General features: G+C 50.6%; 1 protein-coding gene across 1 annotated transcript; it reads right to left on the reverse strand.

Moving 5' to 3' along the window:
• Positions 1-2153: 2153 nt before the first annotated feature.
• CILP (cartilage intermediate layer protein) lies at positions 2154-17724 on the reverse strand. The gene is made up of 9 exons (XM_055536719.1): positions 17559-17724; positions 15781-15947; positions 13079-13171; positions 11839-12108; positions 10198-10380; positions 9508-9822; positions 8630-8738; positions 7422-7579; positions 2154-5223 (listed from the first exon to the last, which is right to left on the reverse strand). The coding sequence occupies exons 2-9, from the start codon at positions 15839-15841 to the stop codon at positions 2864-2866; spliced, it is 3549 nt and encodes a 1182-aa protein (XP_055392694.1). The 5' UTR covers positions 15842-15947; positions 17559-17724; the 3' UTR covers positions 2154-2863.
• Positions 17725-18077: the final 353 nt, after the last annotated feature.

The raw sequence follows: 18077 nt of genomic DNA on the forward strand, positions 1-18077 counted from the left end.
GGGAACACCCAGTGAATCATCCGCTGTTTGTTAGGGCAAAGGCATCTTGGGAACTGTGCTCTTTAGCCTCAGTGAAGAGCATGGAAAGGACTTTAGAGATGGTTTAGAGTCAGTCTAGACAAATTCTCCATTCAATTTTTTTTCTATTTACTTATAATTTAGATATTAGTTTTAGGTGTACAACCAACCCATTTATTTATTGATTTATTTATTTTGGCTGTGTAGAGTAGCGTGTGGGTTCCTTGACCAGGGATCGGACACATACTCCCTGTGGTGGAAGCAGAGTCTTAACCACTAGACCACCAGGGAAGTCCTCCAACCCCTTCATTTACAGGTGAGGAAAATGACTTAACCAAAGTCAGACAGCTAGCAAGGAGCCTATCTGCCTTCAGAAGCAAAATGCTTAACGAGTAGGTGTCATGAGCTCAACTCAACAGTGTTCCTTGTCTGAAGGAGAGGTATCTGCCCTCCCCTCCCAACCTCCACCTTCCTGGTTTTGCACAAACGGTTTCTGCTTGTGGCCCCTACTCCCGACAAACCACACCTTCAGCATGCCAGGTCCTATCACTCAGACCTCAGAGTAGACGTCACCTCCTCTAAGAAGCCTTTGGCCACCACCCCCTCCAAAGCTGATGCAGCTGTGTGTAGGTTTGCTTGTTTTCTCTTTTCTTTTTGGCTGCATTGAGACTTAGTTGCGGCATGCGGGATTCTCTGGTTGTGGTGAGCAGACTTAGTTGCCCTGTGGCATGTGGGGTCTCAGTTCCCAGGCCAGGGATCAAACCCCATGTCCCCTGCATTGCAAGGCAGATTCTTAACCACTGGACCACCTGGAAAGTCCACGTAGTATATTTTATATACTCATGAAGACCTGTCTACTTGCACACATGGCTTTGCATAGAATAGGCACTCAATAAATATTTGATGAGCAAGAAAAAAAAAATGGACTCCAGCAGCTGTCACTTGCTGGAGTCCATTTATTCAGGTCCTCAATGGAGAACAGAAAGGGAAGGTCAAGGGTTGGGAGCCCAGTCATCCCACTTTCCCCAGCAACCTCTTCTGATGAGTTTGCAGGAAACTGGACGATCAGGTTGAAGCAGTGAGGCAGAGAGCTGAGCACTGACTCCTTGGCAGGGGCAGTCAAAACCACTCCTCCTGTTATCCCACCCAATGTACTCAGTGGGAGCCACTCCCTGGGAAGTATAGCCTGGAAGTAGGTTAAGGAGCAGTCACAAAGCTGCGAGGCCCTAGCCCTGCATACACTCACTCTCAGAGGTCATGGGAGTGGGGTGCTTAGCCAGAGAAATTTCTAGTCAATTATGAACCAAACCCCTGGGAACTGGGCAGAGGCTGATCCAAGATTACAAATCCAGGCCAGACCGGAGGTGGCCAAAATGAGCTGCACCAGGCCTGCCAGGGGATCAGGGAGAGCATTTTGTCCTGATTGTAAGTGATGCCCTCTCCTCACCCCTTGGCGTCTTTTGTAACAGATTCTGGAGAGGTTGGGAAAGAGGCAATCAGTACATCTTACTCATCCCTGGCTGTTGATGCCTCCAGGATCACTCTGGCACCATCTAGGGCCTCTGATATACTATTTTAAACCAAACACCTTTTCCAAAAAAAAAAACCCTGTCCATTTGGACCAGTCATTTTACTCAAGGGACAGAGGCTATTATACACAACAGAGGTCTGGTGTCTGGAAAAGCTGGGCATCTTTAGAAGAGCTTGGAATGAAAAAAATAAAAAGCCCATCCTTCTGAGTGAGGCCAGCCAACCCAGCTGGAGAAGGCAGCACGCTGCGGGGGGTTGCCAAAGGACCACTGGGCCAGCTTGCCAGACCCTGGGCCAAAGCATTGTATAAGCTCCCCAGTATTGGAAGGGATGAAAAAAAAATCAGGACATGTTTTCAGCTTTGTTCAGGGGCCCAGAACATGCTTTTAACTCCAGGAATCTCTGCTCTACTCTGCAAATGGAAAATATGATCCATGAGAACAAACTTGACCACTGGAATATGTGCCTAGTCACCCAGCCCTGTAACTTGGGGTTAGGTGGCGCTATGCCTCGAGGCAACTTGTAACCATTTTCCAGAGACCCCTCTGTCCCTCTGAGCAGTTAGCTCACTTTAATGGTTTAAAGACAGGTCAGTGACCTCAAAATCAAGTACAAAATGTGCATTTATTGACATCTGTTCTGGGCCACACTGGGCTTCTAGCAAGAACAATAGCAAATATAAAAGGAAACACATTAATATAGTTAGCAACCGAGTGCAGCTGTGGATACCAGGTGATGTTTTTTCCAGATTTGGCAGAGGAAATATGATTACCTTATATTCAACAGTTGAACACTGAACATGCACTCGAGTTCCAGATTCAGCAAAGAAATGTTAGTAACATTTCAAGTAACAATATAGTTTATTTCTTTATTTCACCACCTTTTATATGTATGAACTGTGATGCAGGCCTTGCTTACATCCTATGGAGCCAGGCCAAGAAATATGCTTTATATCGGTTATTTGATCTTCAACATCAGATTATCATTAGAGGTGGGCAAAACCATGCAAAAAAGAAAATGAAAGACATTTCCAGGTATGGCACTAAAGGAAGAATGCTTGAAGCCACAGAGTTTGCCCATGGCCAATTTCTTGTTTCTTGTAGAGAGAGAACAGGACAGTGGGGCTTTATTTTGACATTTTAGGGGCTTCATGCCCATCAGTATCATGGGACAAAGACAATAAGTAAGTAAAGGAATGAAGAAACACGCAAGTTGCACCAGAACAGATGGGCTTAAATTAACCGAGTGACAGTTTGGGCGTCAGTCCCACAAGGCTGTCATGTGAGATGGCAGGAGAAGAGAAGTACCACAAGCCTCAGTCGCTCAGAGGCTGCTGAGCAGCCCCAGGAAACCTCAGAGAGGCCACCCCTCCACGCTGGCTACCCTGACTTGCCCGCTGCCTCCTTGAGGGCACTCTTCCCCTGACAGTGCTTGCAGGGGAGGGCTGGGCCGGGGTGTTCTGGAGGTACTGGAAGGCACTTTGACGGCCCACCTGCCTCTCTACGCAGTTAAAGGTGAGGGCCACTCCCACATTGGCCTTCATGACTCTGGAGGAGCCATCGGATGTGCCATCAAAGCACCGGCCGAGCGCAATCTCCTTGGCTGTGCGAGGGTCCTGGTCAGTGACAGTGTAGATGCCATAGTTGTGGCCCAGTGGGTCCAAGGGCGCCAGCATGGTATACTCACTGGTGTTGTTGTTGACCGCCAGCGGTAGGTGGTTGACCAGGTACTCATGCAGCATAGAGTTTACACTGGCTCGTTGGCAACTGCCCTGGGGGATGACCTTCACCAGCGTGCGGTCCACACGGTCCTGGTCATAGAGCATCCCACTGCACTTGAACTCCAAACAGGCAGAGGAGATGTTGGGCTGGTCCCTGTCCCGTGTGCTCTTCACATCCCGGATTCCGTACAGCCTTCCCACTGTCCGCCGGTGGGTGCCCCCCATGTTACGGGATCGCACATTTATCTCCAGTGGCCCCACAATCTTCACCTTGATGTAGCAAGCCCTGAACTCCATTGGCTTGGGCCACCATGCCAGGTAGTCTTCAGTCCAGCCCATGGGGTCATCATCATTGAAAGGGACTGTGTTATAGTCATACCGATCCCCCTCAATCTGGTAGAACCGGAAATGGGCCGCACTGGGTGGTGCGTCCTCGCATTCCCGGAGGTTCTCAAATGCATAGATGGGTCCATTGCCCTCCTCAGGTGAGTTGGGCCGTGGCTTGGCCATGCTGATCTGGAAAGCCGTCTTCTTGACCCGTGGGTCCTCATGGTCTGTCCGGCGGTACTTGAGCCTGTTGAGGTAAGGCTGAGGGACACCAATTGCATTTGGGTTGAATTTAGGAGAAGACTCCACTGCTTCCAGTTCTTCCCCAGCCAGGCTGGCCAAGACGTAGGCAGAGTAAGCATCAGGGGACTGGTCATCACAGAAGGCAGGCAGGCAGGCCCCATTGGGACCCGTGAGGACACTGTCAAAGCGGCCCCAGGCCCTGGGGTTGGAGGAGAAGCCAGTCCTGGGCTCCAGGTTGATCACAGAGACCACAACCCCCTGGATCTGCTCACTGGGCAAGAACCTCTCACTCCTGTAGGCCCTCACCTTGATGAAGCACCTCCTGCTTTCCGGGACATCCAGGTTAAAAAGCCTCCTCTCACGGATCTCCATGTTGCCCACCAGGAAGGTCCTGTCTTCCCTTCTGTTCCGCCTTTGGCTTTCAGGTTTGAAGTCACCTTCTTCCTCCCACAGCCCTGTGTCTGGGTTGAGCGACCAGAGTTTCATCATGGGCACATGCTCTGGCATCTTGACCTGGGTCGAGTCAAGATGAACCTTCACCTTGCCAACATTAAGGGACTCTGAGGTGGCTTCATCTCTGAAGTCCACAGAGAACATGCCATATGTCCGAAGAGGGAAAGTGTCTCCTTCATCATTGATGAAGTTCAGGTCACTCTGGGCAGCAGTAGCTGTGGAAATATTCCGGGGATCCAGGAAGGTCACACTGGCCTTTACTTTTCCCATGTAGGGCTCCCCGTTCTGCCGGTAGAAACTCTTGGATGGGATCTCCAGCTCAGCCACAGGGTCTTCACCAGCCATATCCCCCAAGGGGATAATGTTGGTCTCCATAGCCTCCAAGGTGATGGGCTCTTTCCGCCGAAGCATCTTGATCTCATGGAACACGGCACTCCCCTTCTTATTGAAGGGCAGCACTTTGGTGGTGTTGACGAACTTCTGCATCCTGTCCACAAACGTGAGCACCAGCCTCTCTGTGTCCTGAGGGACATGCAGAGTGAATGTGCCCTTGTAGCCGGTCATGCTCACACGTGTGTTCCCCATGTACACGTGGCCGAAGCGCAGGGGTTCCCCGTTGTCGGCTGCGCTGACCCGGCCCCGCACGATTCTCCGAGTCTCCGTACACCGCTGGCAGCTGCACTCCGTGGCCACCTTGGTGGGCAGCGTGTACCCGCTGCACTGGATCTCCCTCTCCTCTGTTTTGGAGATCCCACAGCAGTGCTCCACAGCATCTCGGCACCTGATCCCATTATCCTGCTGCCCTGCACAGGTCTTGACAGGGCAACGACCCACATCATAGTAGAAGGAGTTGGTGGCATTCTGGAAACAGTCATGGGGCAGCTGGATAAGGTAGCTCTCAGGGGTTGGGTTGCAAGGAATCTCATCAGAGGCTATGGAGGGAAATAGTTCAAGACATTAAATGTAAGTCCTTTTCCTACACGAAGGGCACCTCAACCTCACATCTCTGACCTCACTGTGTGCTTTTGGGTTTTCAAAGCACTGGCACGGTCCCAACTCTCACAGAACTCCTCTGAGGGAGAATGGATAGCCATTACTAATTCCATTTTATCCTTGGAGAAACAGAGTCCCTTGCGGAGACCACCACAGTAATGGTTCTCATTGGAGGGATCTTGAAAATTTGTGAGGGTGTTCTGAGTTACCACCAAAACTGGGAGTGCTACTGGCTTTTTGTGGGTGGGGCGGGCTTGCAGCTCTGTTTTCTGCAGTGCCTGGCACTGTGTGACATTAAGAATTTTTCTGCATTCTGCTTTCACATATTCTATAGACATTCACGTACATGGAAAGCATGTTTAAATGATCAGAACCTGGTGTTTTATACATGGTTTTACCATGCATTGAATTTTTGAAGGATGCAACTACCATATAAATCGAGCTAAGATTGTACTTTGTTTAGCTTGGTCAAATACCAAGAACTGCTTCTTGTCTCAGAAAAATCACCTCCCTACAGCTGCCCAAGGCCAGTATTTGTTGTTGTCACATTCATGGTGACTGGATTCAAGTGCAAGTGTCTGACTTCTTGGTGGGCGTTCTTGTGTCATTAACACTTACATATTTAAATACATACGATTTTGCATTAAAATTTTTTTTTTATATTTCCGTTTTATGTCATTAGGAGCATGTTCCATATATATATATATCTTAAAATCACATGTAGTTATTATCTATAAATTTAACTTGAACAGTAAATTACTTTTTAATTTAAAATATTAAACATATAAAGTATTAAGAATAACTGTGACAAGCAGGGAGCACTGGTATAACGAGCTGGGAACCACAGTTGACAGGGTTCCACATCTCATCTGCCAAGGTCCAAGGGCCCTGTGTCCTGTCTGTGCTGAGCTGTGTTGCTCAACTTTCTTGGAGTCTGTGAAATATTCCAGAATCCTCCCAACAAATTTCCTCCTGACTTTTGTTTGGTTTTGTTTAGGCCAATTACTAAGATATCCTCCTTCCCTCTCATTTTGCAAGTACAGGTTCCTGACCGGTCTCAGCCTCCGGTCTCCCCTCCTTCAGCTCACTTCTAGAAGCCAGCTTTAATCAGGTCACTCTTTCTTGTAAAGCCCCCTCAGTTTCCCACTTCTATAACTTTGCTCACGGTGGCCCTTGATCTGGAATGTCCCCACCTCCATACACACAGACCCTGGCCATTGTTTAACATCAGGGGTTCACAATACTGGCCACGAATTAGAATTACTGGGGAGAGCTTTTAACCTGAGTGTTCCCAGGCCACATTCCAAACCAACAAAATCAAGCTTCCTGGAGGTAAAACACAGGCATCAATATTTTTTAAAAACTCATCAGTTGGACCTACGGTAACACAGGAAACTCTGCTCCATGTTATGTGGCAGCCGGGATGGGAAGGGAGTTTGAGGGAGAATGGATAAATGTAGATATGTGGCCGAGTCCCTTCACTGTTCACCTGAAACTACCACAACATTGTTAATCAGCTATCTGTGCACACGTGCTAAGTCACTTCAGTCGTGTCTGACTCTTTGCGACCCTGTGGACCGTAGCCTGCCAGGCTCCTCTGTCCATGAGATTCTCCAGGCAAGAATACTGAGTGGGTTGCCATGCCCTCCTTCAGGGGTTCTTCCCGACCCAGGGATCGAAACTGCATCTCCTGCAACTCCTGCATTGCAGGTAGATTCTTTACCACTGAGCCACCAGGGAGGCCCTAATCGGCTGTACCCCAATACAAAATTAAAAGTTAAAAAAAAAAATGCAACAGTTGATCCCAGTGGGTGGCCAAAGCTAAAAACCACTGTTTACGCCTCCAGCAACCCACAACAGTTATTCCCACCTGGAATTCCAGTTCTCTGTTTCTCATCTGTAAGTAACATCCACAGCTCCTTATCTCCTGTTTCAGCTGCATTTTTTTCTATCTCTACTGACTTGTCTCTTATTTCTCCACACCTCCTGAAGTAGCAGATCTGTAAGGGTAGGATCAAGGTCTGTGCCATCTTTGTGTCCCAGAAAGCACAGCACTGGGCACAGCCCAGGACAGCCCAAGTTTTGTTCGGTTATGCCCACTGTGGCAGGGGTTCTCCAGGGGCCCTGCCAGGCTTACCTATGACAGTCAGCTGGGCAATGCGGGACTTTGCAGCCCCAGCATCGGTCTGGGCCTTGCAGAAGTACTCCCCGGCCTGGTCCCGCCGCAGATTCCTCAGCACCAGCTTGCTGTCGTGCTTGTAGAGGGAGGGGTCCAACAGTGTGTTGTTATGGTACCTGCAAGGGATGGAGAGGGACAGCCTGAGGGGACAGTGGAAGGGCTGCTATCCTTAAGGACAGTGTCAGGAGCCAGACAGGTGACGGACAGGTCCTGCAGATGCCAACTCTACAACTGACTCGGCTCATTCAAGATCACTAACTGGCCTGGGGGTCAGGGGACCTGCTTCTCAGTCTCAGCCCCACCGCTGACTGCCTATGGACCCTTGGACGAATCCTTTCACCTCTGAGCTTCAACTTCCTGTTCCATTCATCTGAAGTAGATGCCATGATTCCTAGCTGATCTGTAGAACTGTTGAGAGGGTCAAATAAGATAATGGCTGTAAAATGTTTGTGAAGGGTAAAGGACAGCCACTGGGGACTCTAACCTTGTTTGCCTTGGGGAAATTAGGACGGGAAACCTGGTTCTGTGTCCCAAGGATATACAGTCAGGACCCTAAGACCACAGCTGCTCTGTAGGGACCCCAGCTTCAACAGGACAACAGGGCTTGCTGAGTGGCCTCAACCCTGTTGGCCCCCACTTAAAAAAAATTTTTTTTTAATTTTTTCTCATTTTTGCATGTTAGAATCTTAGTTCCCTGAGAGGGGATCAAAACTGCACCCCTTGCAGTCTTAACCACTGAACCACCAGAGAAGTCCCCATTCCCTGATGATGCACCAGGGTGTGTGTGTGTGTGTGTGTGTGTGTGTGTGTGTGTGTGTGTGTGTTTGCGCATGCGCACTCAGTCATGTCCAACTCTTTGTGACCGCATGGACTGTAGCCTTCCAGGCTCTTCTGTCCATGGAATTTTCCAAGCAAGAATACTGGAGTATGTTGCCATCTCCTACTCCAGGGGATCTTCCTGACCCAGGGATGGAACCCACATCTCTTGCATTTCCTGCACTGACAGTAGGTTCTTCACCACTGCACCGCCTGGGAAGCCACACCAGAGCCTTACTTGTAACTTTATTCTGCTGGTTATTGTCATGACTAACAGCTCCAGACCCAGTACAAGAAAGCTCTGGGTTTCCAAGAGGAGAATCAGGCCAGATAGGTGGCAGAATACTCACCAGAAATACTTGTCTGGTCTGGGCTTCCCTGTGGCCTTACAACACAGGGACACGCTCTGCCCAGCTCTTCGTGCTTTTGTCTCAGGGCTCATCACAATGTACGGCGTTTCTGAGACAGGGATGAGAAATGGTGTTTGGGGTTTTTCACTGTGACAGGTTCTCCAGAGCCTTGCTCCCTCAGGTATTTTGACATGCATTAAAATCGTACAATTTCACACACACATCCTAGACCCCTTCTAATGGTCCTAATGGAGTCCACTGCCTCCATCCACTCAGATGGGACCCGCTCCCATAGCCTCTTGGGCAGTATCTGGGTGAGGTAGTGGCGAGCCAAGGGGACCCTGTACCAGGCAAGATTCCCAAGCATTGCCATTGAGACAGAGCTGGCTGTTTCGAATAGGGCAGTACCTTCTCTTCTGATTCCAGCAGAATTTTCTGGCCATTCTGCACTGTTTCTGAATTTCCCCAGCCTCTCTCTCTATGACCTCCAAGCCTTACACTAGGAGGCAGGAAAAGAACTTATACATCTGAGGGAGCAAGCCATGCCACTATCTGGGGGAAGAATAGTCCAAGCAGAGTATATAGCAAGTGCAAAGGCCCTGAGGCAGGAGCGTGCCTGTGTAGTTGAGGAATAGATAGGACGCCTTTGTAACTGTAGTAGAGTGACTCAGTGGGGGTGGTAGGGACTGTAATAGGAGTGGAGAGAAGAGGAGAGAAGGTAAGTAATGGGTGGAGGGTAGGGAACCAGATGATGTTGGAACTTGTGGACTTTTTAGTTTTACTCTGGTCAAGCTGGGAAGCCAGCTCTGAGTACTAGAATCCTTTTATTTAAAAGTCCAGCCTTCCTCCGCAGCCCTACCCCCAGAGAACTTAAGTACCTGCCCTCACGAACTCCGCCCTGATGGTGGCTGCCTTCAGTCTAGTCTTAGGCACCGTGAGGTGGATAGGCGCAAACTTGGTCTTTGTGATCTTCAGGATGCTTTTGCCATCGGGGCACAACCCAGGGACTCGGAACCTTCCACTGCTGTCCGTCTGGGTCAGTAGCTTAGGTGTCTTGCTCAGGAGGTAGACAGCAGCCCCTGAGGCTGGGGCACCCCCAGGGAGGGAGACAGCCCCATACAGCACGAAGTCCTGACACATGCACGCGTCACACTCAGCATTTGCCTTGCCCATGGGGCAGGTAAGGTCACAGGCTGTGGAAAAAGAGGCCGCATCAGGAGGGCATGTATGGATTCTGGCCCTCCTTCAGCCATGTCCCACCTGTGGAGTCCCATATGCTCCCTCTCATCCTTAGGCCTTTGTTACCGTCCCTCAGCAGCCTGCGTAACGAATTCCTACTCATCCTTCATGACTTAGCTCAGGACACCTCCTCTAGGAAGACTTAATTGATTCCCCTAAGTGACAATAATTGACCCTGCTCTGTGTTCCCACATTATCCTCTATGTCCCCCATCAGTGCACATAATTACTTGACGAGTGGATGAATGAATGAATGAACCTGTCTCAGTCTGATCCTCTATTTCAGCCCCAGCCCCATGCCCTACCTGGTACCAGGAGCAGGGGTGGTACCTGAACAGGCCTGTTCCATGCAGTGCCGGCCCTCCTCGGTGGCCTCACTGCACAGTGACACCGACTCCGCCAAGCAGGTGCGTGTTCGGGTCTGGACCCCAGGGTGACCACAAGCAGCAGAACACTTGCTCCAGGGAGACCATGGACTCCAGAGGCTGTGCTCTGTGTCTCGGCGCAAGGATCCTACAAAGAAGACCAGCAGGCGGTCTGACTTCCCTCCCAAGGGGACTCCATCAGGATGCCTGACCCTGAGGCCGCTTTTTCTCAGAGATCCAGGCCTCCATTTACATCCTAGATGTCTTTGATATTTATATTTCCTGCAAGGATTTTTCCAACAGATGGACACCAAGAGACTTGAGGAAGTGATATCTCTTAATTTTCATAATGACATCACCAAATGGGCTATAGGTGACCCTGAAAGGGACTTACTGGCCAAGCGCTGGGATTTTGATATGCTGTCCTTGGATGTGGAGGACAGCACCATCTTTACTCTCTCCCAGTGTGAAAACGGCCCCTGCTCCTGCAGAAGGGGCCCTGGGAAGTCAAGACCTGGGGCCTCAGCAACATCCAGCCCCCTCTGCCCCATCCTTGATCTGAGGCCTCTGTGCAAGGAAACGGGGGCCCTGAACCTCACCCTGAGACATTGCCCAGCCTGGGTTCCTGATCTAGTGACCGCCACTGCCACCTGAGCCTGCAGGGCCAGGCCGTGTGCACTGGCGGAACCCCAGGAAGGGAGGATGCACAGTCATAACGGACAGGCCTGCAGCTGGCTCTGAATTACCCAGTATGGGCAGAGAGGACAGAAAGAGCATGAACTCTTGGACTCTGTGAACACAGGCCGGGGTTTAAATCCCAGCATTCCACTGACCAGCTGTGTCGTTCCAAGAAGTTCCCTAACCTCTCTGAACCTGGAATAACTTGTCAAAATAGAGATTCCTCACAGTCAGTTGTGAAAGTTGAGTAATGGAGAGAACTAACAGCATCCGGCACAGAGGAACTAAAATAGAGATGAAAACTTAGTGCCCACTGCACTTTTCACCTGCATTAAGCCCTCTGCACTTATTATCTAATTTAATCCTCGTAAAAACCCCCATAAAGTGAAAGGGTTAGTCGCTCAGTCACATCCAACTCTTTGCAACCCCATGAACTGTAGCCCACCAGGCTCCTCTATCCATGGAATTCTACAGGCGAGAATACTGGAGTGGGTGGCCATTCCCTTCTCCAGGGGATCTTCCTGACCCAGGGATTGAGCACAGGTCTCCTGAATTACAGGCAGATTCTTCACTGTCTGAGCCACCAGGGAAGCTCAAAATCCCGCATGAAGGTATATTAATACCTTTCTTCCACATGTGAGACACCTGAGGTTCAGAGAGTTTCAGAAAATCTGCCTAAGGAACACAGTAGAGACAGTGGGCCCAGATTCAAAGCAGTCCAGCTCCAGAGCCTGTGGTCTTCCCCATCAGTAAAATGGATTGAAGGGAAACTCTCCATCAACACAGAACACTGTTGGGAACATTATGGCTCTCGTGAAACTAACGGGTTATTATGGAGTTGAAGCACGTGTATGTGTGCGATGTCCAGAGTTTCCATGGCCAGATGCAGGCCCTGGCCTCCCCCTGTGTGGGGGCTGGCCAGGCTCACCTGGAGGGCAGAGGAAGCGCACGGTGTAATTGGAGCAGTTCTGGCCGGGTCGCTGCTCCCTGTTGAGGCACCAGAAGCCCTCGAGGGGGCTGCCATGGACCACTTGGCCAGTGCTGCCTGCGGGTTTCCAGTTGGTGGTTCGAGCCTCTAGCCGCAGGGGCCGAGCGCACACCCGGTCCCCATAGTAGAACTGAATGGCATCCAGCCGTTCGTAGTCACCCTGCCCACCCGGGTGGTCAATGTTGAACCAGATCGTCCACTCCCCAGGACCTGAGAGAGAGCCAGAGAGAGCCAGGTGGGAGCCAGGTGGAGCCAACCGGGCCCCAGAGCCCCCGGTTAGCTCAACCCCTGGGAGTCATCCCCGCTACCCCTCACCCACACCTCACTGGTCTCAGGCCCCATCGCATCCCTCTGCAGCATTTCTAGAATCTCTTACCCTTCTGCACACCCTACTGCCAAAGATTCTCAGCAGCCTGACTATACCATGTCAATAACTTCCTGCCTGGTGTCTCTACCTCCAGCTTCCCCAAACCATCCCCACCCCTCTTCAATACTACAGTCAGGGCAAGCTTTCTCCATGCAGTCTGGGCCACACCACTCCCAGCTTTAACTCCCTTAGCCAGCTATTTAGGTGCTGATGAGATAGTATGTCCACTCTCCTCTCTCTTCTGTCTCCCTGCCAGTCTGTGCTCTGGCCCCAGCAAGCCGTACAGCATTCCTGGGATCTATCAGGCAGCCTCATGCTTCTGAGCTGTCCTATATACTTGGTCCCTCTGCCTGGACAGAGACATCAGCCAAATATTCTTTTTTTTTTTAAGTTCCCTGACCAGGGATTGAACCCAGACTCCCTGCAGGGGAAGCACCAAGTCTTAACCACTGGACTGCCAGGTAAGTCCTCAAATGCCTTTTAAAAGTGGATTTCTATGGAAGTTCCCAAATGGCTCAGTGGGTAAAAGAATCTGCCTGCAATGCAGAAGATGGGGGTTCAATCTCTGGGTCAAGAAGATCCCCTGGAGAAGGGAATGGCAACCCACTCCACTATTCTTGCCTGAAAAATCCCACGGATAGAGGAGCCTGGTGGGCTACAGTCCAAAGGATCGCAAAGAATTGGACACAACTGAGCAAAGCATTTTGTCTATGGAACCCTGACATTGTCCCCTGACTGCAGAGATTCTCTTAACAAGCTCAATAAAGACAAAGCCCCTCACCCCCATCAGTCCCTGCTCCAGCCACAACTCACTGTCCAGGAGGTTAGCAGGCTTGGCAAAGACGGCTGAGGTCCTCTTCCCAGGCTGGACTCTTCTTACCGACTGAGTGAGCATCATCTGCCTCCCTGAGGGCCAGGAGGAGAAGTGAAAAGCCAAGACAGTTACAGGGGCCCAGCAGGGTCCTGCTACTAGCCTCTCGGGACATAGGGAAGCAGGGTGATGTGGGGAATGGAACATGAGCACTGGGCGTGAGTTCAGAGTCTCACTCTGCCATTGACTGGCTGTATGACCTCAAAAGCTTTATTCTTTTAAATTTGTTTCCTCATAAAATAGAACTTTACCCTGTTTACAATAGCTAGGAAATGGAAGCAACCTAGATGTCCACTGGCAGATGAATGGATAAGGAAGTTGTGGTACCTATATACAATGGAATATTACTCAGCTACAAAAAAGAACACATTTGAGCCAGTTCTAATGAGATGTATGAAACTGGAAACTATTATACAGAGTGAACTAAGTCAGAAAGAGAAACACCAATACAGTATATTAACACATATATATGAAATTTAGAAGACCGTAATGACCGACCATATATGCAAGACAGCAAAAGAGACACAGATATAAAGAACAGACTTCTGGTGTTTTTGAGAGAAGGCAAGGGTGGGATGATTTGAGAGAACAGCATTGAAATATGTATATTACCATATGTAAAATAAATGAACAGTGCAAGTTTTCGATAAATGAAGCAGGGCACTCAAAGCCAGTGCTCTGGGACAACCCAGAGGGATGGGGTGGGGTGGGAAGGAAGAGGGAATGGGGTTCACGATGAGGAGACATGTGTACATCCATGGCTGATTCATGTCAATGTATGGCAAAAAGCACCACAATATTGTAAAGTAATTAGCCTCCAATTAAAAGAAATAATTTTTTTTTTAATAGAGCTGTGCCAACAATCACCGCATCACAGGGTCATGGTGCCTTTCCAGGGTGATGGTGAAGGTAAAGGGACCTGGCATGCAGTCCATGCTCAACCAGTGTGGTTCTCTTTTCCCTTTTGTTCTAGAAATGGACCATGGGATGCTGCAAGGCAGCTGGGGCTCCTCCTGTAAGATCTGAGCCCATCCTTCTTGGCAGAATGGAACCTTACTTTCCTCATCTTGTAAAATGGAGATATTAGTTCCCACTGCACATGTGGTGGTCCAGTTGGCATGAGGATTCCATAAGGAAACACAAAGTCTCTGAAGGACATGGCGATTGAGACTGTGAGCCCCAGACACTGCCACTTCCTAACGTGTGACCTTGGGCCAGGTACTTAACTCATCTGACCCCTCATCATAAAGTAAGGATAATAATAGTCCCCATCTCAGAGGATTATAGGGATTAAATAAGCTTCATAAAATCCACTTAGAATAATGCCTAGCACAGAATGTTTGCTGAGTAAAGCATTAACAACTCCATTTAGCTCAAGACCTGGACAATAGATGTCTATGTCCCTTCTCCTGGCAAAGTTTGACTTGGAGAATCCACCCTCATCCTCAGGATCTGGCTGGAGGAGTGGTCCTTTAATTTTTTTTTGGCCACATCATGCAAGCTGTGGGAGCTTAGTTCCCCAGTCAGGGATTGAGTCAGTGCCCTCTGCACTGGAAGTATGAAGTCTTAACCACTGGCCACCAGGGAAGTCTCAGTCCTTTAGTTTTCTGACCGCAGCTGGCGAAGTCTCCCTGAGGAAGGGTATAGGGACCTTTGAGCCACAGGCAGCGAGCCTCGAGGCCCAACCCACCTGAGGCTGAGTTGGAGGCTCCAAAACAGAAAGGTATGAGGAGAGCAGAGGCCTGCAAAGGCTTCAAAAGGCAATTAACTCTCACATGAGAGAGTCAAATTAGTATTCTCTTTGCTGCTTAACTGGGGCTGATAGTAGCTCTTTTATTCAAACTAATATGATTTCCCTTCAGATTGCTGAATGTTAATTATCTTCATCAACAAGAGCTGTCAAGGCAGAAAGAGCAAGACAGGAGATGGGCCCATAGAGGGTTTGGCAAGCTGCTCGGACAGCCTCTGTTCCCGCATCTGCAGTCACAAAGCCCGCAGTGCTCATAGCTCTGAGAGAGAATTCTGAGCATTTTTTGCTTTACCTGAGTATGCAGCTAGAAATCAGGAAAAGAAAGGGAGGTGGGAGAGAGTATGCAGCTTGGTGCTGTGAACTCTGATGCTCAGATGCCTCGGGGAGCCCACCTGGCAAATTCTCTCCACCTGTTCCCTGGCGAACTCAGAGTCACCAGAGAATGGGGTCTGAGGACAAGGAGACCAGAAGGGGTTCTAGTGTCTCTGTGAAATTTGGCTACAGGGTCGAAATGAATTTTCATGAAGCTAAAATCAGATCTCACCCTAAATCCGGATGTGAGAACTCAGGGATTCCTTTTGCTCTGGCTATCAGGAAGCTCAGAGCTAAATTCAGCACTCAGGGGGCAGTGGTAACCCTCTTCGTCCTTCTGAGTGACATCTTATCCCTCTCCTCATTTAGAAGATTCTGTCCTGTGAGTTTTTATATTGGGACCTATCTCAAACCCTTTAGGAAAACAAGCAGGGTATAAACTATAAATAAAAAGATAAACCAGCCTCGGGTCTTAGTGCCACGGCTATAGTTTAAGGCAGGTGCAGAGTTGGGTCCCAGACCAAATGTGACTTTCCTATGGCAAGTAGCAGCTTAGAGAGACAGGAGATACTTAGCCTGTACCCAACGCTGAGGTGATCTCCAGAACTAGGAAGAAGAACGTGCAGGCCTTCGCCCCTGCCATCTTTTCCCCGGTCCTGTGGGGAACGTAGCAGGAGCTGAGTAAGGGTTCCTTCACAGAGTTGGAGTCCCTGGAATGCAATCCCTGAGAAGTTTCTCAGATCAGTGACCTGCAAAGAAACAAAGCTTATCAGGTTCCATATCTCTGAGTTGACTCTGAGGTTTTGAGCAGAACTATTTCTTTTTTTTCTTTAAAAAAAAATTTTTATTCATTTATTTTTTTGGCTGCACCTCGCCACATGTGGGGTGTTAGTAACCCAACCAGGGATTGAACCCGCACCCCCTGCAATGGAAGCGTGGAGTCTTCACCACTGGACTGCCAGGGAAGTCCCCAGAACTATTCTATTTCTTGACCTATCAAAAGTGAAAGGTGGACAGAATGAAGTCTTATGAGGATGATACCTGCCCACATTGCAAATCTGGGCAGCTTGGGAGATGCAGAGAGTCAGAATCTCAGTTCACATGAGGCAGGCCTGGATTCAAACCCCGGGTCCAGGTGCTAGGACCCCACCTTGAGATGGGACATAAGGGACAGTTGGGGTGAGATGTTTCCTTGCCAGCGAGGGGGTGCCTGTGCTCACCCCGAGCAGCCTCTGGGTGACTCGTTAATCACTTCCAAGACCCAGGCTTGGGGGCCTGTCTTGCTGCCCTTGGTGGGACTCACGTTCCTGCACAGCAGGGCTACATATTAAGGCTGGGCAGCCCCTGCCCCGACTACAGCAGCCTCTCACAGGACAGGCAAGCTGGAGGGTGCAGATGCTTCAGACACACCAGCTCCATGAACACATTCCCAGATGTGCACAGGCTGCAGAGGGAACACATTTCTGGCCTGCTTGGGAGTCACACAGCCAGAAGCCTGCTGAAGGAGAGCAGAGCAGACCCACAGGGAGAAGCTGGGGCCCCCCAGTAACTGCTGAGTGGGGGTTAGGGGCTGCAGGAACAAGAAGAGAAGCTCCCCTGTTCAAGAGGCCTGGTAATAGGGCCAGGACCCAGGCTCCCGCTCAATTTTCTCTCTCCCCAGACCTCTGGCCAACCCCGATTCTGACCAGTGCCTGGAAATTCAAGAGGGATTCACTTCAACCTCCGAAGTCCAGGGTGTGGTGAGAAGAGGGAGATTCCTCCTTTCTGGAAAAAAAGATTCAAAAGCACTTAGTTGTCCCAGAAGAAGAACAGACCAAGCCCACACTGCAGACCATCCAGCTCTAAGGCCACTAACTCCGCCACCTGAACAGAGTGCAGGGTCTCCAGGGTCCCCAGCTCTTGTGGGTCTCACCCCCAGCTCCCAGGCTCTGAGCCAAGGGCTGAGCACTCCCCAGGGCCTGCACAGCCCTCAGTCTGGGACTGCTCTGGGACTGTCTGGAGCCAAAGTGGCTTGAGGCACCTTGTGGAAAAACCATTTCCCATCTGGCAGCTTATGGACGTTTCCTCAGCATAGGCTCTGCTGGTGAGGCTCCCCAGTCCGCAGGTCTCAGAGCGCTCAGACAAAGAAGGCTGGCTGACCGCAGGAAAAAGGGAGAGTACCCAGAGGTAAGAGACCCTGACTGGGCCCTCTGAGGGCCCCTATCCTCACGTCGGGGAGGGAGAAGACTCGGGGCTAGTTCCAAAGAAGAAAGGCGAGTCTTGTCTGCGGGAGGTGAGGCGGCTGGTGGGGGGTGCCCCGGGGTAGCTGAGCCAGGCTGAGCGGTGCAGGGACGGGCCAAGGAGAACAGATCGGGGCTCACCGTGTCTTGAGCGGGACTCCTCAGCTGGGGGGTCCGAGTTTTCCTCTCTCCAGCAGGCCAGCCACCGGGCCTTATATAGCACAGCTGGAGGCTCAGCCTGTGGCACTGCGCCAGGGGAAGCAGCCGCGAAACCAGATCTGAGCCTGAGGAAGCTCAGCCTTCTCCTCCCCTCCCCACATCCCCAGCAGCTTCCAGGGGCCTGATTTCACTTCCAGATCCTCAGGGGGAGATGCCGCAGGGCCTGGGGATGGGCCAGGTGGGCAGCTGCCCGGGGCTCCATAGGCCAGAGCAGAGGGATGGGTGGGGAGGCCGGGGCTCGGGGAGCAGCCCTGGGGAGGGGCCAAGGGGAATTCTACGTGTGGGCAGCGCTTCATGGCTCAGGGGGTGGTATGCTCTTGCCTAAGCTTTGCCTGCTGATCCCCAACATTCCCCTGGCCCTGGCCCACCTATGCAGAGAAAGAACTTTGCTGCCCTTAGCACATACCCCGAGTTCTCTTAGGCACACGGATCACCTGACCT

This window comes from Bubalus kerabau, chromosome 10, assembly GCF_029407905.1.
Source record: "Bubalus kerabau isolate K-KA32 ecotype Philippines breed swamp buffalo chromosome 10, PCC_UOA_SB_1v2, whole genome shotgun sequence".
In the NCBI taxonomy this organism is placed as follows: Eukaryota; Metazoa; Chordata; class Mammalia; order Artiodactyla; family Bovidae; genus Bubalus; species Bubalus kerabau.

Coding starts and splice junctions, on each gene's coding strand:
- CILP (XM_055536719.1), bottom strand. CDS start 15,841: ATGGCAGGGGCGAAGGCCTGCACGTTCTTCTTCCTAGTTCTGGAGATC. Junction 12,109..13,078: donor GCCTGCTAACCTCCTGGACA/GTGAGTTGTGGC, acceptor GCTCTCTCTCAG/GTCCTGGGGAGTGGACGATC. Junction 8,739..9,507: donor GGCGGAGTTCGTGAGGGCAG/GTACTTAAGTTC, acceptor TCCCTGTCTCAG/AAACGCCGTACATTGTGATG.